Source organism: Miniopterus schreibersii (genome assembly GCF_964146895.1).
Source record: "Miniopterus schreibersii genome assembly, chromosome: 10".
NCBI lineage: Eukaryota > Metazoa > Chordata > Mammalia > Chiroptera > Miniopteridae > Miniopterus > Miniopterus schreibersii.
Genome location: NC_138110.1, coordinates 14,526,126 through 14,547,746, shown reverse-complemented (window position 1 = coordinate 14,547,746; position 21,621 = coordinate 14,526,126). Strand labels below are relative to the sequence as shown.

At 46.9% G+C, this 21,621-nt stretch overlaps 1 protein-coding gene across 12 annotated transcripts in view; it reads left to right on the top strand.

Annotated features, from left to right (window-relative positions):
* NEDD4L (NEDD4 like E3 ubiquitin protein ligase) overlaps nucleotides 1–9,804 on the top strand; it is a 311,310-nt gene extending 301,506 nt beyond the window's left edge. For all 12 annotated transcript variants that reach the window (XM_081149158.1, XM_081149157.1, XM_081149150.1 and 9 more), the window contains 6 exons: nucleotides 37–97; nucleotides 1,495–1,554; nucleotides 3,011–3,118; nucleotides 4,343–4,439; nucleotides 4,933–5,005; nucleotides 9,266–9,804. In XM_081149158.1, the coding sequence (XP_081005284.1) occupies nucleotides 37–97; nucleotides 1,495–1,554; nucleotides 3,011–3,118; nucleotides 4,343–4,439; nucleotides 4,933–5,005; nucleotides 9,266–9,368 (502 nt within the window). In that variant the 3' untranslated portion in view covers nucleotides 9,369–9,804. The remainder of the gene's footprint in view (nucleotides 1–36; nucleotides 98–1,494; nucleotides 1,555–3,010; nucleotides 3,119–4,342; nucleotides 4,440–4,932; nucleotides 5,006–9,265) is intronic.
* Nucleotides 9,805–21,621: the final 11,817 nt, after the last annotated feature.

The following is a 21,621-nucleotide window of genomic DNA, read 5'->3' as shown; positions in this document are numbered from 1 at the left end:
CGAAGGTGCTAAACTCCGTTCCCTCTTCTCCCGCAGCCTCGTCATCCAGTGGAGGTTTGTGAACAGGGTCCAGAAGCAAATGAACGCCTTCTTGGAGGTAAGCGGCGCCGTTGGAGAGGGGATGCGTGGCTGAGGGCGGTGTGGGGACGGTCACCCACCGCGAGACAGGCACAGGCTGGGGACCCACGGCCGAAAGATCGGGACTGCACGGCTCCCACCGCGGGCCAGCCCGGGACAGGAGTGCTCAGCCACCGCGTGGCCACCCTTCCGTTTGTTGCATGTCCTCACCTTTGCTTCTATTATTTCTCAATTTGCCTTCACCGTTTTTAAAGAGAACGTCTTGTGAATGACCCAGGAGGTGGGCTCCCCCCGGAGGCCGGACCCAGTGGCCTGTGGTTTCCGGCGGCGCCCAAGCAAAGGCCGAGACGCGTCTCCGCCTCTGGCTGTGCTGCCAGCCGAGCATATAAAACTCCCCGGAGCAAAGCCCCTCCCTTCACAGCTGTTTTCACAGCTCCTCAGACTTCGCTCCTGTGCAAGCACATGTGACACACATTTTCTCAGGCTGGGTTTTTATCTTAGACCAGGTCACCTTGTGCCAACTGAGTGAAAGGATCCAAGGATTTTGAAGCCAGGCCCCTTATGATAGGCCCAGGGCAGCGTCGGGGAAGGGGGTTCATCATTTTTAGAAATGGTTCACTTTGACCAAAAGTGAAATTCCTCTTTAAATCTTGATAGTGGATATTACTCAAAATAAACAGTAACAAGCCCAAGTGCACATTATAAATTTCCAGCTAACTAATGCAGAACTTTCCCCAGCTTGTGGTGTTTGAGCCCCAGACCCTGACAACACTCAGAAATGCTAGGGGCATAAGTGTGGGTTAGATGTACTGGAGAACCGCAGGTTTCATACTTTATATAAGAAACCCAGAAGCACATTCCTGGGCCCCACCCCACATGATCCATCCTTACTTGCAAAAGCCCGGCCCCAAGCAAGGCCCAGGGCATGGCGTCTCCACTCTGTAGCCTTCATTACCCGGTAACTAGAGCAGGCTTCCTGTGGATATTGGGCACCCCTGGTCTCCGCTGTACCGAGCCCACTGCCTCCTTATATATTTCACCTAGGTGCCTTCGGACCTGATTTTTAAATGTGTTCTCTTGCGCATCTGTGGTGGGTTTATTTTAGGACACGCTGACTCAGCACTGCATCATAAATGACTGCTGGAACCCACCTGCCTCCAGTGCCCATATTTTCATAGGGCTTCAGAGACTACTCAAGTACCTGAGCCTTCTAGGTTCTACTCTTTCTCAAAATTTTCATATCATGAGTAGGCTGTTTTTATTAGAATTACAAACTATGGATACTATTACTGATATATAAATTATTAGTAAAAAATGTATTTTTTTTGGCTAACCATAAAAAAAGTTTGTAAAATTTGCCTCCTTCAAGGAAAAAGATATTTAGGGTGATTTTCGTTTGTTTTTTTTTTCTTTCAGGGATTCACAGAGCTGCTTCCTATTGATTTGATTAAAATTTTCGATGAAAATGAACTGGAGGTTTGTATTAAGTTTCTCATTACTTCACAAAATGATATTAATGTTCTCTGATCCATAATGTCCTGGGGAGTCAGCTTAAGTGAATTCTACTGAATGTCCCTTAAGGGGCTTGTTTGTCAATCGGGGAGTAAGGAAATAGCAAAAGTCGTCACCTGCAGATTCCTTTCCTAGGAGAGGGCAGTTTTGGGACATGTGGGACAAGTAGAGGGCCACTGCGCAGAGTTGGGTTCCTGGCCCATTGCCCCAGGTGAGGAAAGTTGCTGCTTCTCATAGAGCCAAGGTTGCAGCACCGGTTGGGGTGGCAGCACCTCCTTCATCCACCCACCCCCCTGGCAGCCAAATTTGGGTTTGGCCAGGAGGTAAATGTCAGCGTCTACTGGGGCGGTAGGACAGACCTCTCGGCGAACTTGAAGTGGTCTGTGCTAAGTAAGGAGGAACATCAGAAGGCACCAGGTAGTTTAATGTTGGATTGTTTCAGCTTTTTTGTGTTGAGGTAGATGAGAGCTAGCAATTTAAAAAGCAAAGGACTCTCACCCTTTTTATGTTGAGAGTAAAGACTGTGTCTGTTAAGGTGTTGATGGGATTCAGTTAGACATTTGTCCAAACCATATCCAAGGAAGCATTTCTCGTAGACTGGCCTTCTGTTATCTTAAAATGGAAACTTCAAGTAAACAATGTCATAGAAATTATATAGTACAAGCCTTTCGTTTGACAGGTCGGGAAACAAAGGCACGGAGAAGTCAGTGACCTCACAGGTTTGCCCAACAAGGTTTGGGCACAGTTAGACCTCGGAGTCCCGTTTTCAGGCGTCTGGCGCAGTTCTCTTTCCTTTTCACTTAGTACCTCTGCAGGAACGTCATGTTCCTCTGTCCACAGGAAATAGTCCCTACTGGAGGATTAGATAATTAGAAAAGAAGACCTGAGCCAAAGAACCAGTTACCATGTTAGAACAGGTTTGCATCCACCAGTCACTGAACAGAGGGGTGATTTGCCCTCCCCTGGGTTGATCGATCTAGGGGAGATGAAGGTCTTGCTGTTATAACACATGAATTCTTTTGTGGTGGGGAGATATTTTCAAATATTGAGACATAACCTCTCAGAAGGGGAAACGGCCAGGGTAATGAGGGGATATAACTGGAGCGTAAGAAAATCTATGAGCATTGTGCTCATTAGAGGGGGAGAGAGGAAAGATGATCGATCTGGAGTTTTCATTTGCAGCAGGAAATGTGGCCTGTACAGGCATTAGACTTGGGTCTCCCTTGTTACCTGCAGTCTCTGTGGTCCGCATGGCAGGTAAATTTGGAGCACGTTCTCTGCACTGGTTTCTGTGAGTTGCCAGCTTACCTGCTTTGCACAGGTCAACATGCAGGCCCCGAGAAAGGCCACCTCTCTGAGTGTAATTTCTTCGGCATTCGCGTTGTGCCCTGCTTACAAAGCTGCTCTCTCTCCTGTCTAGTTGCTGATGTGTGGCCTCGGAGACGTGGATGTGAATGACTGGAGACAGCATACTATCTACAAGAACGGCTACTGCCCAAACCACCCTGTCATTCAGTGGTTCTGGAAGGTAAGGGCAGGGCTCCTGGCCCACACTGTGCTCCTCTGCCTGGGTCAGGCTGAGGGCTCTGCTGCCCTTCCCGTGGCCCAGCTGCCGCAAGTTAGGCTCTGTTAGTACGTGGGTGGCTGGCGGAGAGAATGGGCAGACTTGAGCTAGAAGCAGCCCTAGAGTAACTCCAGTGGCCGGCTGTCCTTGAACAAGGTTGGTTCTTTTCAAAGCACCCTGCCCTTGCTTTACCCCAGATTAAAGTGGCGTCTGTTTGAGGAACCCATTGAGTAATCGGATTCAAGAGTTGGACCAAGCCCCCCAAAGTGTAAAGAAAAATGGGAGGCCTCTCAGGGTGAAAACATACTTTGGGGTTGACTCTTCCAAGATGCCATTTTCCCAATTTTGTTGTTGTTGTTCATTCCAACATGCACTTTGATCTTTTATATCTTTCAGTCAAAGATGGGTACAAATGTAATTTGATTTACTATTTTCAGGCCAATGTTTGCATTCAGTTTAGCTTAGGAGAGCAGTGAAGTGGGAATGAGTCAGTCCAGGGGAGAGATGGTAAACCGACTTTAAAAGAACCACTGCAGGAAGAAAAAAAAGTTGATTTTGCTTTACAGAGATAAGAAACCACATCACTTGTTTTAACTTCTAAATGGCTATTTTTAATAACATTTCAAGGGCCAGCAGAAATAGAAAAAGAAAAAGGCAGAATCTTCAAATCCTGGTCCAGGTCTCGCTCAGTTTTGATTTTGGATTTGTTTTTTTACAGCAGTTCAGGTAACATTACCAGTAAAGTCAACTCAACTCTTGTAAAAGCTCAGATATGCAAGATACACAGATTATTTTAGACGCCTACCCTTGCCTCTGTTTCTTTTTATAAAGTGTTGACTTCCAACAATCTGTCTACAGTCTGAAATCCCACCTCATAACCTCGCTTCCCCTGGGGTTGACACTTCTCAAACCTACATGTTTATCATTGGCTCTCGGAGAAACTGGCAGGCCTCGCACACAGAAACCTGAGCTCAGTGCCACCCAAGAGTTCACTTTTTATTTCATTTATTTTGACTCATTGTAGAAAGAAGGAGATGCTGTGGTCTTTTACTCTAAGATAGTCTGATATTGTGGTGGCCATTTAAAAAAAGGACCGTTTTCAGAGTCATCTGTGTAGGTCTTACATTGCTATGTAAGTTGTGCCAAGTGTCACGTGGGGATACAGTGACCTTCTGCCTCTGTCTCTAGGCTGTGCTGCTGATGGACGCTGAGAAGCGTATCCGGTTACTGCAGTTTGTCACAGGGACGTCCCGAGTACCTATGAATGGATTTGCTGAACTTTATGGTGAGCAGGATACTCTCTCTGTTTCTTGTCTTGTTTTGTTTTGGTCTTTTGGTCTGTCTTTAAAAACTAGATTCTGCAGAATCATCCACATGGTTATAAACTGTGGATGTTTATCAAAAGGACCCCTCACCTCCAGGGGGCACAATTCCTCAGTGCTTACTGTAGATTAAAAAAGTCACTCTTTTTGCTCTATGTATTATAGATCACATTTCTTTTATCCCCCCAAAATAGTTTTAAATTTAAACTTCCGAGGTTCAGCTGAAAGGCTGTAGCAGCCCGCACTTCCATGTGTTGTGGTGTCTGTTCAACTTGGCTAGATTCATTCTGAAGGTGATGTGGAGTCTCTTGAGGGTGTGCAAATCTCTTGCCTCCCACAGTTAAATAGTAAGCATGATGCTGCAGCCCTAGAGGGTGCTTCGGCTCACTCCCTTTTTCTCAAGTCACACACTTACCTACAGCGTTGTTAGCATTCACTTTTCTTTTTTTTGTCTAGGTTCCAATGGTCCTCAGCTGTTTACAATAGAGCAATGGGGGAGTCCTGACAAACTGCCCAGAGCTCACACATGGTGAGTGGCAAAAATGCACCCTTGTCAACAAACCGTATTTTAAATATTTAACTGTGTATGCTGCTGGGCTAGAGGCTACAGGATGTTGCATTCCTGCCCATGAATAGATTCGAGTCTGAAATGTCAAGGTGCAGATGAAAATATACATTGTACTGTAATGCCCATAAAGCTTAAACCAAGCTCTGAATGGACCCGGTATATTTGGCACATTTGGGGTTAAGCCCTCTGTGCTGTGGGGAATTCTTCCCTAATTACCTTAGGAAGCAGAGCTTTTACTAATTCTCACCACGCATGGGTATGACAGCTCCCAAACTCAAAACAGATTGGGTTTTTACTCCACCCTTAAGTAAGCTTTTTAGAACTTGGAATAAAATTCCCTGTAGAAACATTGTTTTGAAAAGGGCTTCAAAGGCCATCAGTAACCCATATGTCTCTGGAATTTAATACTGATGTGATTGTGGCCAGAGGAGGGTAAGAGGTCTAACCCAGGGCACTGCCCAGGGAGACTGGGTGGAGTGAGGCAGCCTCCCGGATGCTGGGCAGGGTGGCGGGTCTCCAATTTCTCAGCAGTTACGTAAAACCAGCGCAAGGATGAGCCTGGCTGCTCCGGGCAAGTGCTTGCTAATCTGAGCAGTGACGTCCCTTGCCTTGGTTTTCCCCACGGGCTTTTACTTCTTGCTCTTAGGAAGCGAGTGGCAGCGGGCCCTGGCGGGCAGCCACACTGCGCTGCACAGAGCAGCCGAGTGCCCCTCGCGGGCGGGGAACCGAGTGCTGCCGGGAGAGGTTCTCATGAGAGTGTGTCGGTGAAAAATTGGCTGTGAGACATTCTTTGCTTCTGTTCAAGTCCCTGGCTGGAAAGAAAGTTTCTTCCTGTTTATACCATCTGTGGGACTGAATGGAATGTATCTTACCCCTTGAAAGCATCTGAAAATTGGGACTTTGTAAAGCAGCCATTGTCTGTGATGCTCTGCCTTTATTCCAGGGGGAGAATGTTTGGGTAGTTTGGAGCTTTCGTTCCAAACAATAGCAGAGTCAAATGCAGTCAAATGTTGGAAGGCAGCCGGCACTGAGCAGAGCCCAGGACTGTGGGGCTTGGAGGAGAACTCCCCAATCCATAGTCTGATAGGGAGAAACAGGAGTAAGAGCCACATTCTCGGCACAGCCCTTGTCTGTGGGCCAGGTTCTCTTGAGTCTTTAGGGCAACCTGTGGTAATCGACTGTCATTCCCATGGTCCGAGAGGAAGCTCGCCCAGGATCACGCGGGTCACAGATCCCCAAGTCACAGGGTGTGAACCTCGGGCCTGCCAGAATTAGCATCTGTGCTCTAACCACGACACTCATCCATGCATCTGTTAATACAGCCCACTTTCTGTTTGGACTCTCCAAGGAGAACCAAATAATTGAGTGTTCAGCCCATGTCCCTCTGTGACATGGTGGACAGAAGTCTTACTGTTGAACTTGCCTCCTGCTTCGGGGGTCCACATGCTTCAGCCACAACTAAAGTATGGTGCTGCCCAGTTAAGCCCTCTGAACTCAGTGGTTCTCAACCTTGTCTGCACATTGGAACCACCTAGAAAGTTTTTTTTAAAAAAAGACTGATGCCACCCCAGAGATTTGGAAGTACTGCAGTTGGTCTGGTGTACAACCCGGGCTGTGGGTTCCCTGGGCTCCCCATGGGTCTGGCAGGCGTCGAGGGTTTAGAATCCCGGCTTCTCCTTGGGAAGAACGAAGGCTCACTGCAGGAGGGAAGCGGCCCAGCAGGCTCTTACCTGCGCCTCTTTTCTTCCGAGTGTGCCATAGAAATAAAGCAACCAGAGGCTTCCTAATGATGGTCTTCTCCCCAGAATAATCACCGTCAACCAAGGGGAGTGCTAGTTGCAGCCACAGTGGCTGGCAGGGCAGGACCCACTGTTCTAACACTGCATGCACGGCTGTCTTCCCGAGCTGGCCCTGGAGCCTTCTCTCACGCAGGAGACCAGCTTTGCTGGCTGCCTCACAGCAACAGTTCCTTCCACAGTCAGACTTAGCCATATGTATGTTTAATGTCTTCCATGTTTCATGAAAATATAAAGCACACAATCAAGCTTCAAAATGCAAACCTGATTTCCTGAGCAAGGGCTGGTTCTCTCCAGTACTTTCCACAAATCCTTTAGATGTAATTATCGGGTGTCTGATATTTAAAGGGCTTCATCTCATTGTTCTGTCAAAGGTGACTGCTTGGATATTGAAAATTACACTTTATTAAGAATCACAGACCTACCTGCTCTTTGTTGTCCACTCTCAAAACAGTCTCATTTGGCCCAACCATCTTCCACATGAAGCTGCTGAAGCCCACTGAGAACAATAAAGTCACACAGTTAGTTGGGGCAGGCGAGACTGCTCCCTGCCCCCACCCTCAGCGGTAACAATAACACTTAGCACTTAGTGGGTTCCCGGCATTGTCCTAAGCCCTTCATGTGTACTAACTCATATCGTTGTCACAGCAGTCCTAAGAAGTGGGTCATAGTGAAGGGGAAAGTGGTCACAGACCCTCGAGAATGCATCTCCAGACCCCATAGGGATTGCAGGACCTGGACTGAACTACCAACTTAAAATTAATACTAAAGCCACCTTCTGTGAACGGCTCTTTTAGGTGTAGTCTGCAAAAGTGGAGTTTTCTCTTTATAACTGGTAAAATAATATTCAAGATCATTAGCAAAATGAAAACCAAAAATTGAAAACTTCTAAATTTACTGTTTTAGGACTCCTGGGTTTCTGAGAACTCCACTCTGAGAAGCATTGTTACTCTCTGCTGTCTCGAATATTGAGTGACTGCTAAAAGATCAGAGAACTGTGTGTCTTATTAAACATTTTGGGGGCTATTAAAGGACCCACCATGGACGTGTGTATGTTTCTTCTGCTGTTCATCATTAGCTTTTTCAAACATGGAATCACATGTCAGTAACAGAAGGGAGCACAAACAGTGGTTAGAGCTGGGCTTTGGGGCCAGCGTTAGGACTGAATCCCAGCTCTAATGCTTACTGTGTGACTTTGGACAAGTTACCTAACCTCTCTGTGCCTAGAATAGGGGTGAAGCATGACCTACCTTATAGGGTGATTGCTAGGATTCATCGAAGTAATAAATGAAAAGTACTTAACAATGCTGCCTGCACAGGGTAAATACTCCCTAATGTTGGCTTATGAAATCATCATCAGCTGTGGCAAGGGTGGATGGCCATTTTCCTGGCAGGTTCACATCAGCAGTCCACCCCCCTAGGATGAATCCTGTGGCTGGGGGCTCTTACCCCTTGCTTCCCAAGTGGCCTCTTGGTGAGTGAATGATAGCAATGGTCCCCATCTCTGGGCACTGGCTGTATGCTAGGACACTTACATATGCTGATTTGACCCTTGCAGCATCCTGCAAGCAGGTTCTCCATTTCACAGGAGAGCAGACAGACTCAGGGGGGACTTGCCCAGGTCACACAGCTGGCAAGTGGCCTAGCCAGTATTTGAACTTGGTCTCTTAGACAAGCATCCTTCATTACTCTGAAAGCCTTGCTACCACCAGGGGGATTTGCAACACCCCAAATGAACCCTCTGGGTACATTGGGGCTTTTTATAAATGCAGATTTTCTCTCCCTATGTCCATTTCTTGCCTGACTTTATAGTTGGTGGAGGTAGCTTAGCTTTAGTCTGGAGCCACAGCCTGGTTCTGGTCTCTAGTCTGCCGCGCTGCCAGGGGCAAGAGCTCAGGCGCAGTGACGTGACCTCTCCATGCTTAAGGACCCTCACCTGCAGAACAGAGAAAACACTATCTGCCTCTTAGACCCTTGATGGAAACCCAGTGACTTACTGTTCGGAAAAGCACTTGGCTCGGGGCCTGATGCAGAATAAGGGAGAGCTTTGGAAATGACATAGCCTCCGTGCATTGGAACTCCTAATGCATCGATCCTCTGTGTTTCTAGGGTATTGAAGTCTTGGAGTACATGTCTGTTACCTTGCCTTTCATGTCTCCCTCCCCAGCAGAATTTTTTCCAGCTGGAGTAGAGAGGTTTCATGGACTATTAGAAAATCATTTTCTCTCCTCAGCAGGCTCTATAGCCTATTGGGTGTGGACAGTTTCCTCGCTGGAATTTATATTCCAATCACCAGAATTTGGTTAAGACATTTACATACCCTTGCTCCATCACCAAGTGCCCCCTTAGCCAAGTCTAGGAATTGATGTTATAACTAAAGGGTAATGAGGATGGCTTTTTATCTACACTTTTGTTACCATTGCAGCTTTAACCGCCTTGACTTACCTCCGTATGAAACCTTTGAAGATTTACGAGAGAAACTTCTCATGGCCGTGGAAAACGCCCAAGGCTTTGAAGGGGTGGATTAAGCGCCCGCCCGCCTCGGGTGGTGGATCGTCCAGCAAGTCCTGCTTGCACTTTTGCGTTTGCCTAACGGACTTTGCAGAGACAATGGCAGGGAGCGTTGCACAGCGTGGCTCCTGGAGCAGAGCCTTCGCCCGTGACTTGCCCAAGTTCAGACGTGGGAACCCAGTCCCAGGTCCCGTTTCTGCATTTTCCACCGCGAATTATCAACTGGTTGATGTGTACACTAATTACATTTCAGGAGGACTTAATTCTATTTATGTTGTGCCTCTGTAGGCAAAGCCCTTAATAAATATTTTACATACTTTATAATGACAATGAATGGAATTAATCACTCTACAGGTATAGTATTACAACTCATGTTTACTTTTTGAAAATGATTTAGACCGATTTCCCGATTTCATTTCATTACAATTAAAGATGTCTCATGTACTTGGAAAAGTGAGCATATTTTTTTTTTTTGTATTTGAATTTCATACTAAGTTTAATGTCTGTGACATTTTTATTTTTGAATTACTCTGACACCCCTACCCTTGACTTTATTAGAATTGGAAGACTGATTTGTGTCCAAAAACCTTCCTACAGACAAGTACTTTGAAAGCATTTAAAATAATAACATTAGCCATAATAATTTTTTCCATACTCAGAATGAAAACAAACTGGATATTAGATTTTTTTTGTACAAATTTAGCAGAATAGCTACAGGCTGGGAGAATTGTACCATAGCATGACGAATTTCGCGTTGACTTGAGGGAATCCCACCACTATTCCTTAGAAGTCCTTATGTATACTCGAACACCTCTGAGACAGGGTTGGATGGTCGTTTCTCACAAGAGGAGTCACTTAATCCTTCCTGATGCTGTACAGTCCTTCCTTTATTATATTTTTCTCTTTGCTGTTCATAGTAGAGACATTTATTTGAATGAAACGCGGCACTGCTTGATTTGAAACTGTGGAAACCAGATCTGGTTAGTCTGTTTGTACATGTTCACTGATAGTAGCTAAGTAACCAGTTGTTGTTCTGACTGCACCAATTCCGAAGGCACTTTATGTACTACATGAAGGTCAGACCTGGTTTGGTTTATGTTTTGTTTCTTGTGGACATTAAATGTGATATTATCTCCCTCCCTGCACACAGCTTTCTGGTGCAATATCTACCAATAGTGATTCTGGCTGCTGGTGTATAAAACCTGGCTGTAAAGCTAAGCCGACGTACCTGTCCTCGCTGATCGTTTTGTGATTTCTGCTCAGAGATGAATTTAATACGCGCTTGACCTAACCGGCCTTGTTCCCTGTGACGCGTTGCATGCTCCTTCCGTGCTGTGTGCTGCCTGACTGTTGTGCGCCAGATGAAGAGGGAACGGGAAGACTTGACTTGACCCTCTGTGGTCAGGCCAGGCTGCTAAGCTGACTGGGGTGGGGACAGGGGTGGAGGGTGTCTGCACACTTCGATCCTTTGCCGCTTGTCATTCCTGTTGCAGAATTCTGTTTTGAGAGATTGCCTGAGGCAGTGTGGGAATTCAGCCCTGCTGTCCCTTTTAACCTGTGTTGTCCTAGAGCCTGTCTGGCGGTCAGGGGACACTAGAGATCTGATCTCTTGCCAGTAGTGAATAAGACAAAATGTGGTTTTAGGGCCTCCGTGTGTTATGTAAGAAGGACCTTTTGGTGTAAGAAATTCCATTTCGGTGGCTTGTGAGAAGCTGTGGAGTGTTCGTGTTTGTAAATGAGCTATCTAAAGTCCGCGGTGTCCAGAAGAAGGTGGGTTTCTGCCAAGCTGAGGATGGGCTCCCTTTTCATATTAATTTTAAAATACCTGATAGCGATCAGGAAACTTAGATGCTGAGTAATTAGAAAAAAAAGCGTTACTCATTATTTTTATCTGTTGGGATTTTTTTCCCCTTCAGTCAGTATAACAAATGTCTCAGTGGCAAAAGCTGCTTCTTGCAGCCCCTCCTAGTTGAGGGTCAGCTTTCTTTGTAAGACTCATGCCAAAGCCTGGGTGAGCGGCATGGCCAGGAGGGTCCCCAGAGTGGTCATGTGACTAGAGGGAGAGAAATCCAACAATTCCGGCCTAAGAACTAGGGGTCTTTTGTCATTTTTCAACTATATTCAAAATATGAATATTTTTTAAATACAAATTAGACAAAGTGTTGAAAATATGAAAGAAAAAATGATTGAGATAATTTTGACACCAGGGACAGATGAGAGGCATCCCCATATTACCCCTATGAATACTTGAAAGGCAGTGATTGTGAACAGTTCATTCATCTACTCCTAATATCTGACTTCAATAACAGCTAAATAGTGCAGGGTTCATTTTTATTTTTAATCCAAATAGTTCTCAGCAATTCTCAGTGTTTCCATCCTTGGTTGAAAATAGTCCCATCTCTTGTTTCCTCTAAATCTTGACCACTCTCTGTCATCTTCCAGACTTAATGACAGAAGGCAGGAAAGAAAGTATGTCACGTGAACGGCGGAACGGTGGCTCATTGGTGGCCTCCACCCACTCTGGGCAGCAGGCCTGGAGTCAAAGGCAGTGTCACTTTCCTAGTTGTCCTCAGCAGTGATGCTGCTCTGGAGTGCAGGCTCTCTCTAGCCTCTGTTTTCTTAAAAATTACTTGAATCCAGTATATTTTTTTAGTTCCTGGAAGAAGGGATGGTTATCATTGGCCAGTTTGCCACGAGGTTAGGAAGTAAGTTCCAGAGTTTACATCCGGTATGTCGAAGGTCATGGAGCGTCAGTTATCACAACCGTCTGTCAGTTCTGGATCTTTTCTCTTCCTGCATCTTGTTGGCCTGGAGACAACTTAGAAAGTCTGCGCAGTGGGATTAGCTTCAGGTGCTGTGCTGAACTCCTGCCTGCTGCCTGGGGAATAGGATGCAGCGAGGCATGTATCCGTCTGAACATTGTATTAAGCTTCTGTGCTTGTTCCCAAAGCATTTCCCATTACTTACCCGTCCAGAGCCAGACCTCTGTCAGGTCACAAGAATGTAAGATGCTTCCTTGATTTTTTTGTTTCCGTGGCCCTTTAGTAGCTAACATCAGGTATTCCCTGAGGTCAGATGACCAACACTGTGAGGCCACCTGACATGGATTATTCCTCCCACCTAACGATGCAGCCACAGATTCTGAGAAATGGTTTGCAAGACATTTGAAACACTTTGTCCATCTCACATTGTTAAAATAGACGGCATGCACCATTGCTGTCTGATATTGCCAGATCTAAATTGGTTCTCCTGAAAGCCAAGTTCATATGCAGCAAATTACGCATTGTTCTAACAGTTACTAATTGTTGCTTGACTAGTCTTTTCCTAAGTCTTTTCTCTCACCTCTGAAATTTTAAAACCTATGAAAAGAGCCTGGATTAAACAATTCTTGGATCTCCTACCCACTGTGCTAGCTGTCCTTTCTTTGCCTCTTTCCTCTCACCCTGAGTCTGCACCCCCATACTGATGGGGAGGGGAGAGGACATGCTGTCTGGTATCATTTTCTACCTTGCCAGTAGGGGGTGGTGCTGTGCAGGGTAACTGCCTGGTCTGCTCCCTTCCTGACCCCCAGGAGATCACTACCTCTCTCTCATCCAGGTTTTGGGGTACATCCTGATAAGTCAAAACTGCCAATTTCAGGTCTGAGATGTGTTTTTAAAAATCCTTATAAACTCCACTTTGTACTTTAGATTTTAAAACTGGGGAGAAAATGTGATATACTTTGGACCACTTTTTTTTAATTTATCTAAGCCTTAATGAACAGTGTATATACCCTTGCATATGAGTACACACACACACAACACACACACGAGTGTTTTCAGTGTGTCAGAGAAAATGCCATAGCATTAGGACGTGAGCTGTGTAACGTTTTATAGAAAAAGAGAGCTTTCTGTTTGTGTGAACTTTCCCAAGAAAACCTCTTGTCCAACATCTATTCTTTGTTAAAGGTGTGACGCGCAAAGCAATGCATGTTAAATGCATGTCTTTTTGTTGGTTAGTCTGTTTGTAAGGAGTAACAATGGGAATCTAACAACCTTGGCCACAGACCTCTGTGAACTGCATTCTCATCCTTGTATCAGTGTGTCACTGGCCTTTCTCATGGCCATGACCCTGTGTCTGCAGACATGTGTTCCTGTAGAAGCCAGTTTGCAGCTCCTACTGAGACTAATTTCACCTAGATTGTCACAGTTTCCTTCATGTAATAACTTCGCGTAACTTTGTTCTTTCTCTACTACTATGTATGTAAAATATATATATATATACACACATATATACGTACATATGCTGTCCAAATATATATGTATATATTTGTATAGCATTTTTACACCTTTCTTGAGCAGTCTGGTTTCGAAAGGGAGTGAGAGCTTAGTCCCTTCTACAGTTTTCTCCAAGCTGTATCCTGAGAATTCTGACCCTTGGACCCTGAGAGAACCCCCGGAAGATAATGCTAATATGATGTCATTTCTTAATTCAGGATTGATTATCTAATGAAACATGAAAAAAAAAGTGATGTTGAAGGTGAAAAGAGTCTCAAGCATTCCAAATGAATTCTCAATGTTTCATAACGTTTTCTTATCAACTCACCACCTAACACAAAGCCAAGTACTATTTGATACAGTGATTAAAAACCAAACTACTTTGACTTTTTTTAAGACAACTTATGGACAATGCTCATTTTCACAGAGTAACTTTCAAATATGGTTGGTTGCATTTGATACACACAGGAAAAGTTTTGTTTAAGAACAGAATCCTTTTGGCTTTTCATTTTACTTAAGAGATCTAATGAGAAATTGTAGATTGTTTTCCTGACAGCAAAAGAGTCATGTGACAAAATGAAGTCATTGTAAAGCAGTGATGCAACTTGTCAAATATTGAATAAAGAATTACGGAAGCTGGAACATTTCTACATCAGGTATGATGGCTTGTCTGTTTAAAGCTTCTTTGTGAGTGGGCCGTCGGGCTCCAGGGGTTTAAATGCCTGCGATTCAGAGCATGTTCATTTCCTCAATCTCCCTAAGATTCCACACCTTTAGAAACATCACTGAAGTCTGCCCCAGAGGCATGGCCTCGGCTTACTGAGATGCACGTCTAACCTTATCCACCTGTCTTTTTATTAAATGTGAGAATTTATAACTTTATCTAACACTTCATAACCCCTCGAGTCCATCTCTGCAAAGGCCTAGTTCTAGACTTTATCCAACCAACACAATGGAATTGAGTCCAAGACTCAATCATGACGTCCAAAGTGGGTCTCAGAAGAGAGAGGCTATCAGAGTCCATCCCTCTTGCCCATCCTGTTAAAACTCGCAGACTCCTCAAATTCTTTTCTTTTTACTTTAGTACTAAGCCTCCTCGTGATGGCCCTAACCTGTCCCCACAGGAACTGCCAAAAGGTAACATCCCAGCAGGACAAAACTTAGTCCTCGGTGTCTTGTGACTTGCCTTTTTCCGTTAGTGGTGATGGTGTCTCGCTGGGAAGGTGTCAGCGGCCAGATCTGAGCTCCTGCTGCCTTGTCCAGCTTCACACAAACACACAAGGGATGGCTGGTGGACAGAGCTACTCTGAACTTATATATCTTCTTCCTAAGGGAAAGAACGCAGAAGTGAAATAAATAAGTATAATAAATTATACTTCAGTACACAGTTGTTAGGTTAACCACCTCTTAGGCTTCTCTGAAGTCCAAGAGTGATGTGAGCACTTTGGAAACGTTAAAGCCCCTCATAAAAGTGGTGAGTATGGGTCTCCAGGGATTCTAGCTCCCATGGTTGGCTCTGGGAACCATGTTCAATGGGGTCCCGGGACCTAAGAGTGCAAAAGCCACTTGCTGGTCCCTGTGGTGCTTCCTCACCTGCCAGAGAACACATCTCAAAACTGCATTTCCAGAAAACTCAGGGTGTGGAACCTAAGCAAGTAGGACTTGAATTGGACAGGAAAACACATGGATTGGGAGTTGACTTCACACCCAGTGCAGACTCCTTTCAAACACAGTTTGCAGACCCTGTCATGCTGTCATGACCTGGGGGCCGCCCACTGGTGGGGACTCAGGAGGATGAGACCGAAGACCCCCTTCCTTTGTAGGGCTGACCTCAGACCAGACTGGGGAAAAGGTAAATTAGCCCCAATTGGTCTGTCCCTCCCTGCCCAGCCCCTTTGCAATGCCCCGTACCTTCCCCAAGTTGGTCCTGGCCATGTTCCCCTCTGGGCTGCAAGTCCCAGGTGACAGAGGATGAACTGTTGGCAGGATAGCATGGGAAGCGCCTCCCCTCTGCCTGGAGGCCCAGTGCCACTCGCTGGGCCTTCTGGGGACAAGGCCCCCCAGCACTCAGGGGCTTCAAGGAGAAGGTCAGAGAGAGCCCTTGGCTGGGCCTTCTGGGGACAAGGCCCCCCAGCACTCAGGGGCTTCAAGGAGAAGGTCAGAGAGAGCCCTTGTGTCTCGGCCTCACCCAGGCCCCTCACTGGCAGAGCCCAGAGGGGGCACAGCCCCTCCATGTTCACCCCCAGGACTTCATCTTGAAGTCTGAGCAGGTTGTTCCATCTCGTTGCTGGCCAGGTGCCCCCGCACACTTGCCATTTCAGGTGTATCTTTTAGTGCCTCGAGGGTCATAGGCAGGTCTGAAGCCTGCACAAATGGCTCCCCGTCGTGCAGGGTCCGGAGCCACAGAGAGAGGCACTTGGGGCCCAGGTGGTGGGAGGGGATGGAACAGGGTTCCTCCCAAAGCCGCCCGCTCACGTCACCCCAGCCCAGCATTTGGTGACAGCCTTTCTTTCTTTCCTCCCTGAGGGAAGGGCTAACTTGCAGACACGTTAGCTTGGAAGGGGCGTAGGGCACTGTCATGAGCACCCCACCCAAAGGATCATACAGGCTGCTGAGGCCACTGAGAGGCACCTCCCGCTGTGATAAAGGAAATTGCACATTTGGGCAGTTTCTAAGCTATCCCCTGCTGCCAGAGTTCCACCTAGAGTCCTGGAACAAAGAAGTAAACAGCTTTCAGTCCTGCCTGGCCCTGGCCCTGCCGAATGGCGAGGCAAGCTGACAATGGAGATCCCGCTCTGCTGTGTGCCCAGGGCTGCTCAGGCTGGAACCACACAATCGAGAATGTTCGACCACAAAGGGCCTCAGCCATGACAGTCCGGGTTCTTGCCCTTGATCACTCTGCATGTGCCCAGCGCTGTTTTCCTCATCTGTTTCCTTTGTTGGGTGACTTTCAGGAGCAACCCTGCCCTCCCCCACAGAGACCTGGAGTGGCAATGAGCATGGGTGCTTCTCACTTCTGGGAACTGGAGGCCCACAGGGAGGGGGTGGTCAGCTTCTTACTCAGCCCCTGTGGGCCCCTGGCGCTGGTGTGACCTCACTCACCCTGTCTTCTCACTCCAGTGGCTAATCTGCGGAAGAGGGGCTGCCTGTCACTGAGCCAGGAGAGAAAGGAGGGGCACTAACAGCCAGCTTGGGACAGCGACAGACACCCTCAGCCTTAATACCACCCCTGGCAGAGCCAGGCCTGGGGACAGGGACAGCAGAGTCAGACCTTTCTACCTCCAGTTCAGGCAGAAAACCCTGCAAGCACAACAAGCTGGTCTCATTCCCTGGGCCTAAACCATCACATAGAGGGAGACAGCCGGGCACCCTCAGCTCAGGGTGGGGCAGAGTGCAGGTGGGCCCCGTGAAGGGATCCAGAGCACAGAGGGGTGCTTGGGTGCACGTGAGCCCCCACTGCCCCAGGCAGCCTCTCAGTATCTTGAAGATCTGGGCAGCCGGAGACTCAACACCAGGACAATTTAAAGAGTTGACATCCACCTTAAGAAATGCATCATCCCAGTGGGGAGGTAAATCTTGGCAACCACCTGCAGGAAATTGTCTTCCTGATCGGGCTAGAGCCCACCACTTCCTCTGGTTTTGCCTTGTCTTTCCAAAATTCAGGAGAAGCCCTTGAACCAGAGTAAGAACCCAAAATGCTCGTGTGAAGACCGATTCCTGGGAATTAGAGCTCCCCACCCCAGTCCATGCTATGCCCAGCAGTGCTCGGTCATCTCAGCAGTATACTCTGGGATCCTGGGTACTGAGACAAGCCTGCGGGTGGTGATCACTTGCAGAGTGGTGACCTGAACCCAGGATGTCTGGCCCAGAGTCACCATTCAGTTCAGACACTGCCCTCTCCTGCCCACCCACCATCCCCCCACCAAGCCCCTCTCCGTGGGAAGAGCCAAGATAGTCGTTCACACTAAGATGCAAATGACTGATAACGCTAAGCACATGACCCCTTCCAGAAATATTTTTGTTTAATAAAACTTAAAAGGTGAAGCTTGGCTTAAGTCAAAAGGGATAAAGGTGGAAATTATGGTATTTAGGTACCAGCAAACTGAGGAAGGAAGGGTTTTTTTTAGGGCAGGGGGCCTGCTTCAGACCACAAAATCAACTGTGCATAAGAGACGCCCACCTGAAAAGATAGCCTGTTCTCAGGGACAGCCCCATACCAGGGCCTCACCGGGGCCACCTTGCCTCTGCTGCAGGACAGAAGTCTCCAGCCTCATGAGCAAGGGCCTCCTTTTCTCCACTTACCTCCTAGGGCAATACAAACACATCTTTGTCTAATAGAGTTGAAGGGGCATAAGGACCACAGGCTAAGGGGTGGATTCTCCACCCCCAGGAACTATTTGATGGACATTGCTGTATTTTTATAAAGGATTTTAGTTATTATATTTAATATTATTTGTGGCAGAAAGTTTAGGTTTACGGTTTGTCTCTTGATTTCCAGCTATTTAGATGTCTTACAAATTCTAAGACCTCTTCTGCCAGTGGAGTCCTCCCACTCCTTGTCACCACCACCCCCAACCTCCACCCACTTCCCTGGACTTCAGCAACCCCCCTCATGCCTTCCCTGCAGTCTGTATTTACTTAGAAGATCACTGCTTGTTCACCAGTTGAGATTATCAGGGGGACGTGCCCTCCCCAACGTAATGAGTGTTTAAACAAAACTCAGGCCTTTGAACCTCGACTCCAGTTAAAAAGTAACAGGCTGGGGATTGGATCAACAGGAGACAAATATTAGCTGTAGGGGCTGGAGAAACATAGTATTGGGAAATACCTATTGCTGGTGACATGGAAAGAGCAATGGTCATACCTGTCTTGGGGGACCAGAAACCCCAAGGACCCTGTGACCTTGGGCCAGTCATCTTCTTGCTCTACAAGTTGAACATTGAAGCCACCAGCCCTAAAGTTAGCTTCCAGAACTCCTTTAGTCTGGACAACTGCTATATTTCCCTATGTTCTCTTTCCTTCTCTCCACTTCCCAGCTACCCGACACTCTTGTGAGCCTGCCTCCAACAAAGCTCTGATCACATCACTCTGCTATTTGCAAAACGCTTGTGACTGCCCATTGCACTCCTGCCTGGTGCTCAGGGGAATCTGAGCCGTAGGATAGCAGATCTCTGGGCAGTCATATATATCACCACATTCTCAGCCTTCATCCTTTCCTTCATTGCACAAGTTTCAATGCAATGGGCCATTTCTTTTTTCTTGACACTGTCCTTAGTTTCCACGACACTCCACCCTCCTGGTTATGCTCTCCCTCTCAAACTATCCCTACTAGGTTTTCCCCCTCCCCTAAATGTAGATGTGCCCCAATAATTTGTTCTTGATAACCTGTCTCTCTCCTCTTGTGGTTTGAAGTCATCACCTCCATGGGCAATGACCAAATCTACCCCTACCCCAACCTCCCTCAAAGCCCTCAACACTCATATCCAAAATCCTGCTGGGCATCATCATTATAGGATGTTCCTCAAGTCACTCAAACTAAAAATGTTTCAATCTAAACTCACACAACCTTCAAACTTCTCCTTGTTTCTAAATTTCTGGGAGTTGTACCCCGGTATTTTCCAGGCATTCCATTGGAACTTTGTCTTTGACGTTTCACATGGCTTTGCTCCCCTAGTCCAAATAGGAACAAAGTTCAGTTGTCTATCACTCATTCATCAACAAAGATACACTGAGTGGCTTCCATGTACCACACACTTGTAGGGGCTAGGAAAACAGAAATTAAAAACAAAACAAAACCCCTTTCCATCAGAAAATATATCTTCTAATCGAGGCAAACAAACAATAAGCATACAAATGAGTAAAATGTATGTTACAGGCCCTGTCTGGTTAGAGCATCATCCCAATATGCCAAGGTTGCAGGTTCAATCTCCAGTCAGGGCGCATACAAGAAGCAACCAATGAATGCATAAATAAGTGGAACAACAAACTGATATTTTTCTCTCTCTCCCTCTCTCTCCCTTTCCCCTCCTCTCTCTCTCTCTGTCTCAAATCAATCAATAAATAAAATGTATGTCACATTCAATGTTGATGAAGCCAAGGAAAGAAAGAAAGCAGGAAAAGAGTGGTGGGAGGGTGTGAATGTGGATAGAATGGGTCAGGGGAAAGATTGAGTGAAGTGAGTGAGCGAGCAAGTGCTACTTGGGGAATAGCATTTGGGGACAGAGGAACAGCAGATAAGCAGAACCGGGAAATAAAGTCAAGGCCCTTTTGACACTGAGTCATCTGTTAGACATCCAAGTGGAGAGGTCAAATAGAAATTTGAACATAGAAGTCCAGAGAGAAGTCCAGGCTGGAGATATCAACTTAAGTGCCATCAGCATGTCAATGGAATTTAAAGGTATGAGATTTCCAAGGACCGGAAGGTGAGACAATCAGAGAAAAAGGGTAGCCAGAGAGGCGGGAGGACAACCAGGAGCCAGTGGTGTCCCAGAGCCTGCGAGAGGTGAGCTTATTTATGAAGGCAGGGAGACCACATATATCAAATGCTGCTGGCAAGTCTGCAAGAGGAGGGTGTCACTGCTAATCTCAATAGGGGAGGTTTCGGTAGAACTGGGAGGGCAAATGCCTGACCTCGTGGGCTCGGGGAGAGGGGGCGTAGGGTTGGGGACAGTAGGAACATCTTTCCAGCTCAGGCATCTGTATTCCCATCTCCAGTCCCACCCCATCCCCACCTTACTTGCCTCAGTAACTTCTGCCCAAGTTATAATAACTGCCTGATTGCCCATCCCACTTCTTCCCTCTCCCAATCCTTAATCCAGTTTGCACACAACTCTAGTTGCTGAATTCCCCTGCAGAAATCCTTCAAAGGCTATCAGAGTCCACCGATGAAAATCCAAACTCCCTGGCCAGGCACTCCAGGCTGTTTATGATCAGGGTCATGACTCACTCTCCCTCTAAGCCCCATATTCACACAAAAAGACCATTCCACCCTCATCGCACCCCTTGCCTTTTCTCACAGTGTCCTCTAGTACTGGGAGTAACCGTCCCACATGTCCAGATCTACCCCCAAATTAGAGTACATCTCAGATATCACCTCATCCAGGAAGCCCTTCCTGATTCCTCCCACCAAATGAAGTTCCATCCCTCCTCTGAACCTACAGCACTTTCTGCCTCTTGTTGTGGTTATTTGTATAATTGTTCCTCCCTGTACATCACCATAGGCAACCTGAAAGCATAGGGTTACATCGATTATCTTTGTGCATTGGATGCTCAATGGTGCTGTGTTAAATGGAACAGGATAGGCACCTGGGGACTGAGGTGAAGCTGCTGCTTATGGTGAGCTTGGAGCTTGCTGTGGATTTCAGTTTTGAGGATCCTCACGGGCTCCTGCCCCTGTCCGCTCCTGAATAATAAACATTGTCCAGGCTGATGAGTGTCTTTGGTCTCATGCCCCTGGGAGGGACCCAGTTGACTGTAAGAAGGTCATATGGGGTCTCTGGCGAGAGAACCAGGAGACAGCAAAGAGACAATGAAACTGCAGAAAACAATCATGTTGCCTTGGCTGTTTTGGTGCCTGCAAACTCGCCTCAGTGCCTAAGAGGTAGCAAATTAACGTATTGTCGATTTTGCTCTGTTTCTCAACCTTTCCGACAATTTTCAAGCCTCTTAGTATCAGCAACACTTTAGTTCTCGTGAGATGGCCATTCCCCTGGAGGCCTTCAGGCATCTAAGCCCTGCTTGGCTAAAAAAGGCACCTGGTACATGATTTCTGGTGGTTGCTCGCTGTCTCTGTTGGGTGTGCTGACCAGGGGCATGGGGAAGAGGCCTTTGTGTTTGGAACAGACAGTGGTCCCAGGGGAGTGAGCCTGCTCTGCCTTTTGCTGTAGGGGTGAGAAGCTGCAAATGACAGTAACAACCTCCACTTGGGATGGTCCCAGCTCAGAATGATGGGGAACTTTCAGGAACTTACAGATTGACTTCTGTAAGATTATAAAAGGGGGCAGCACCCAGGATA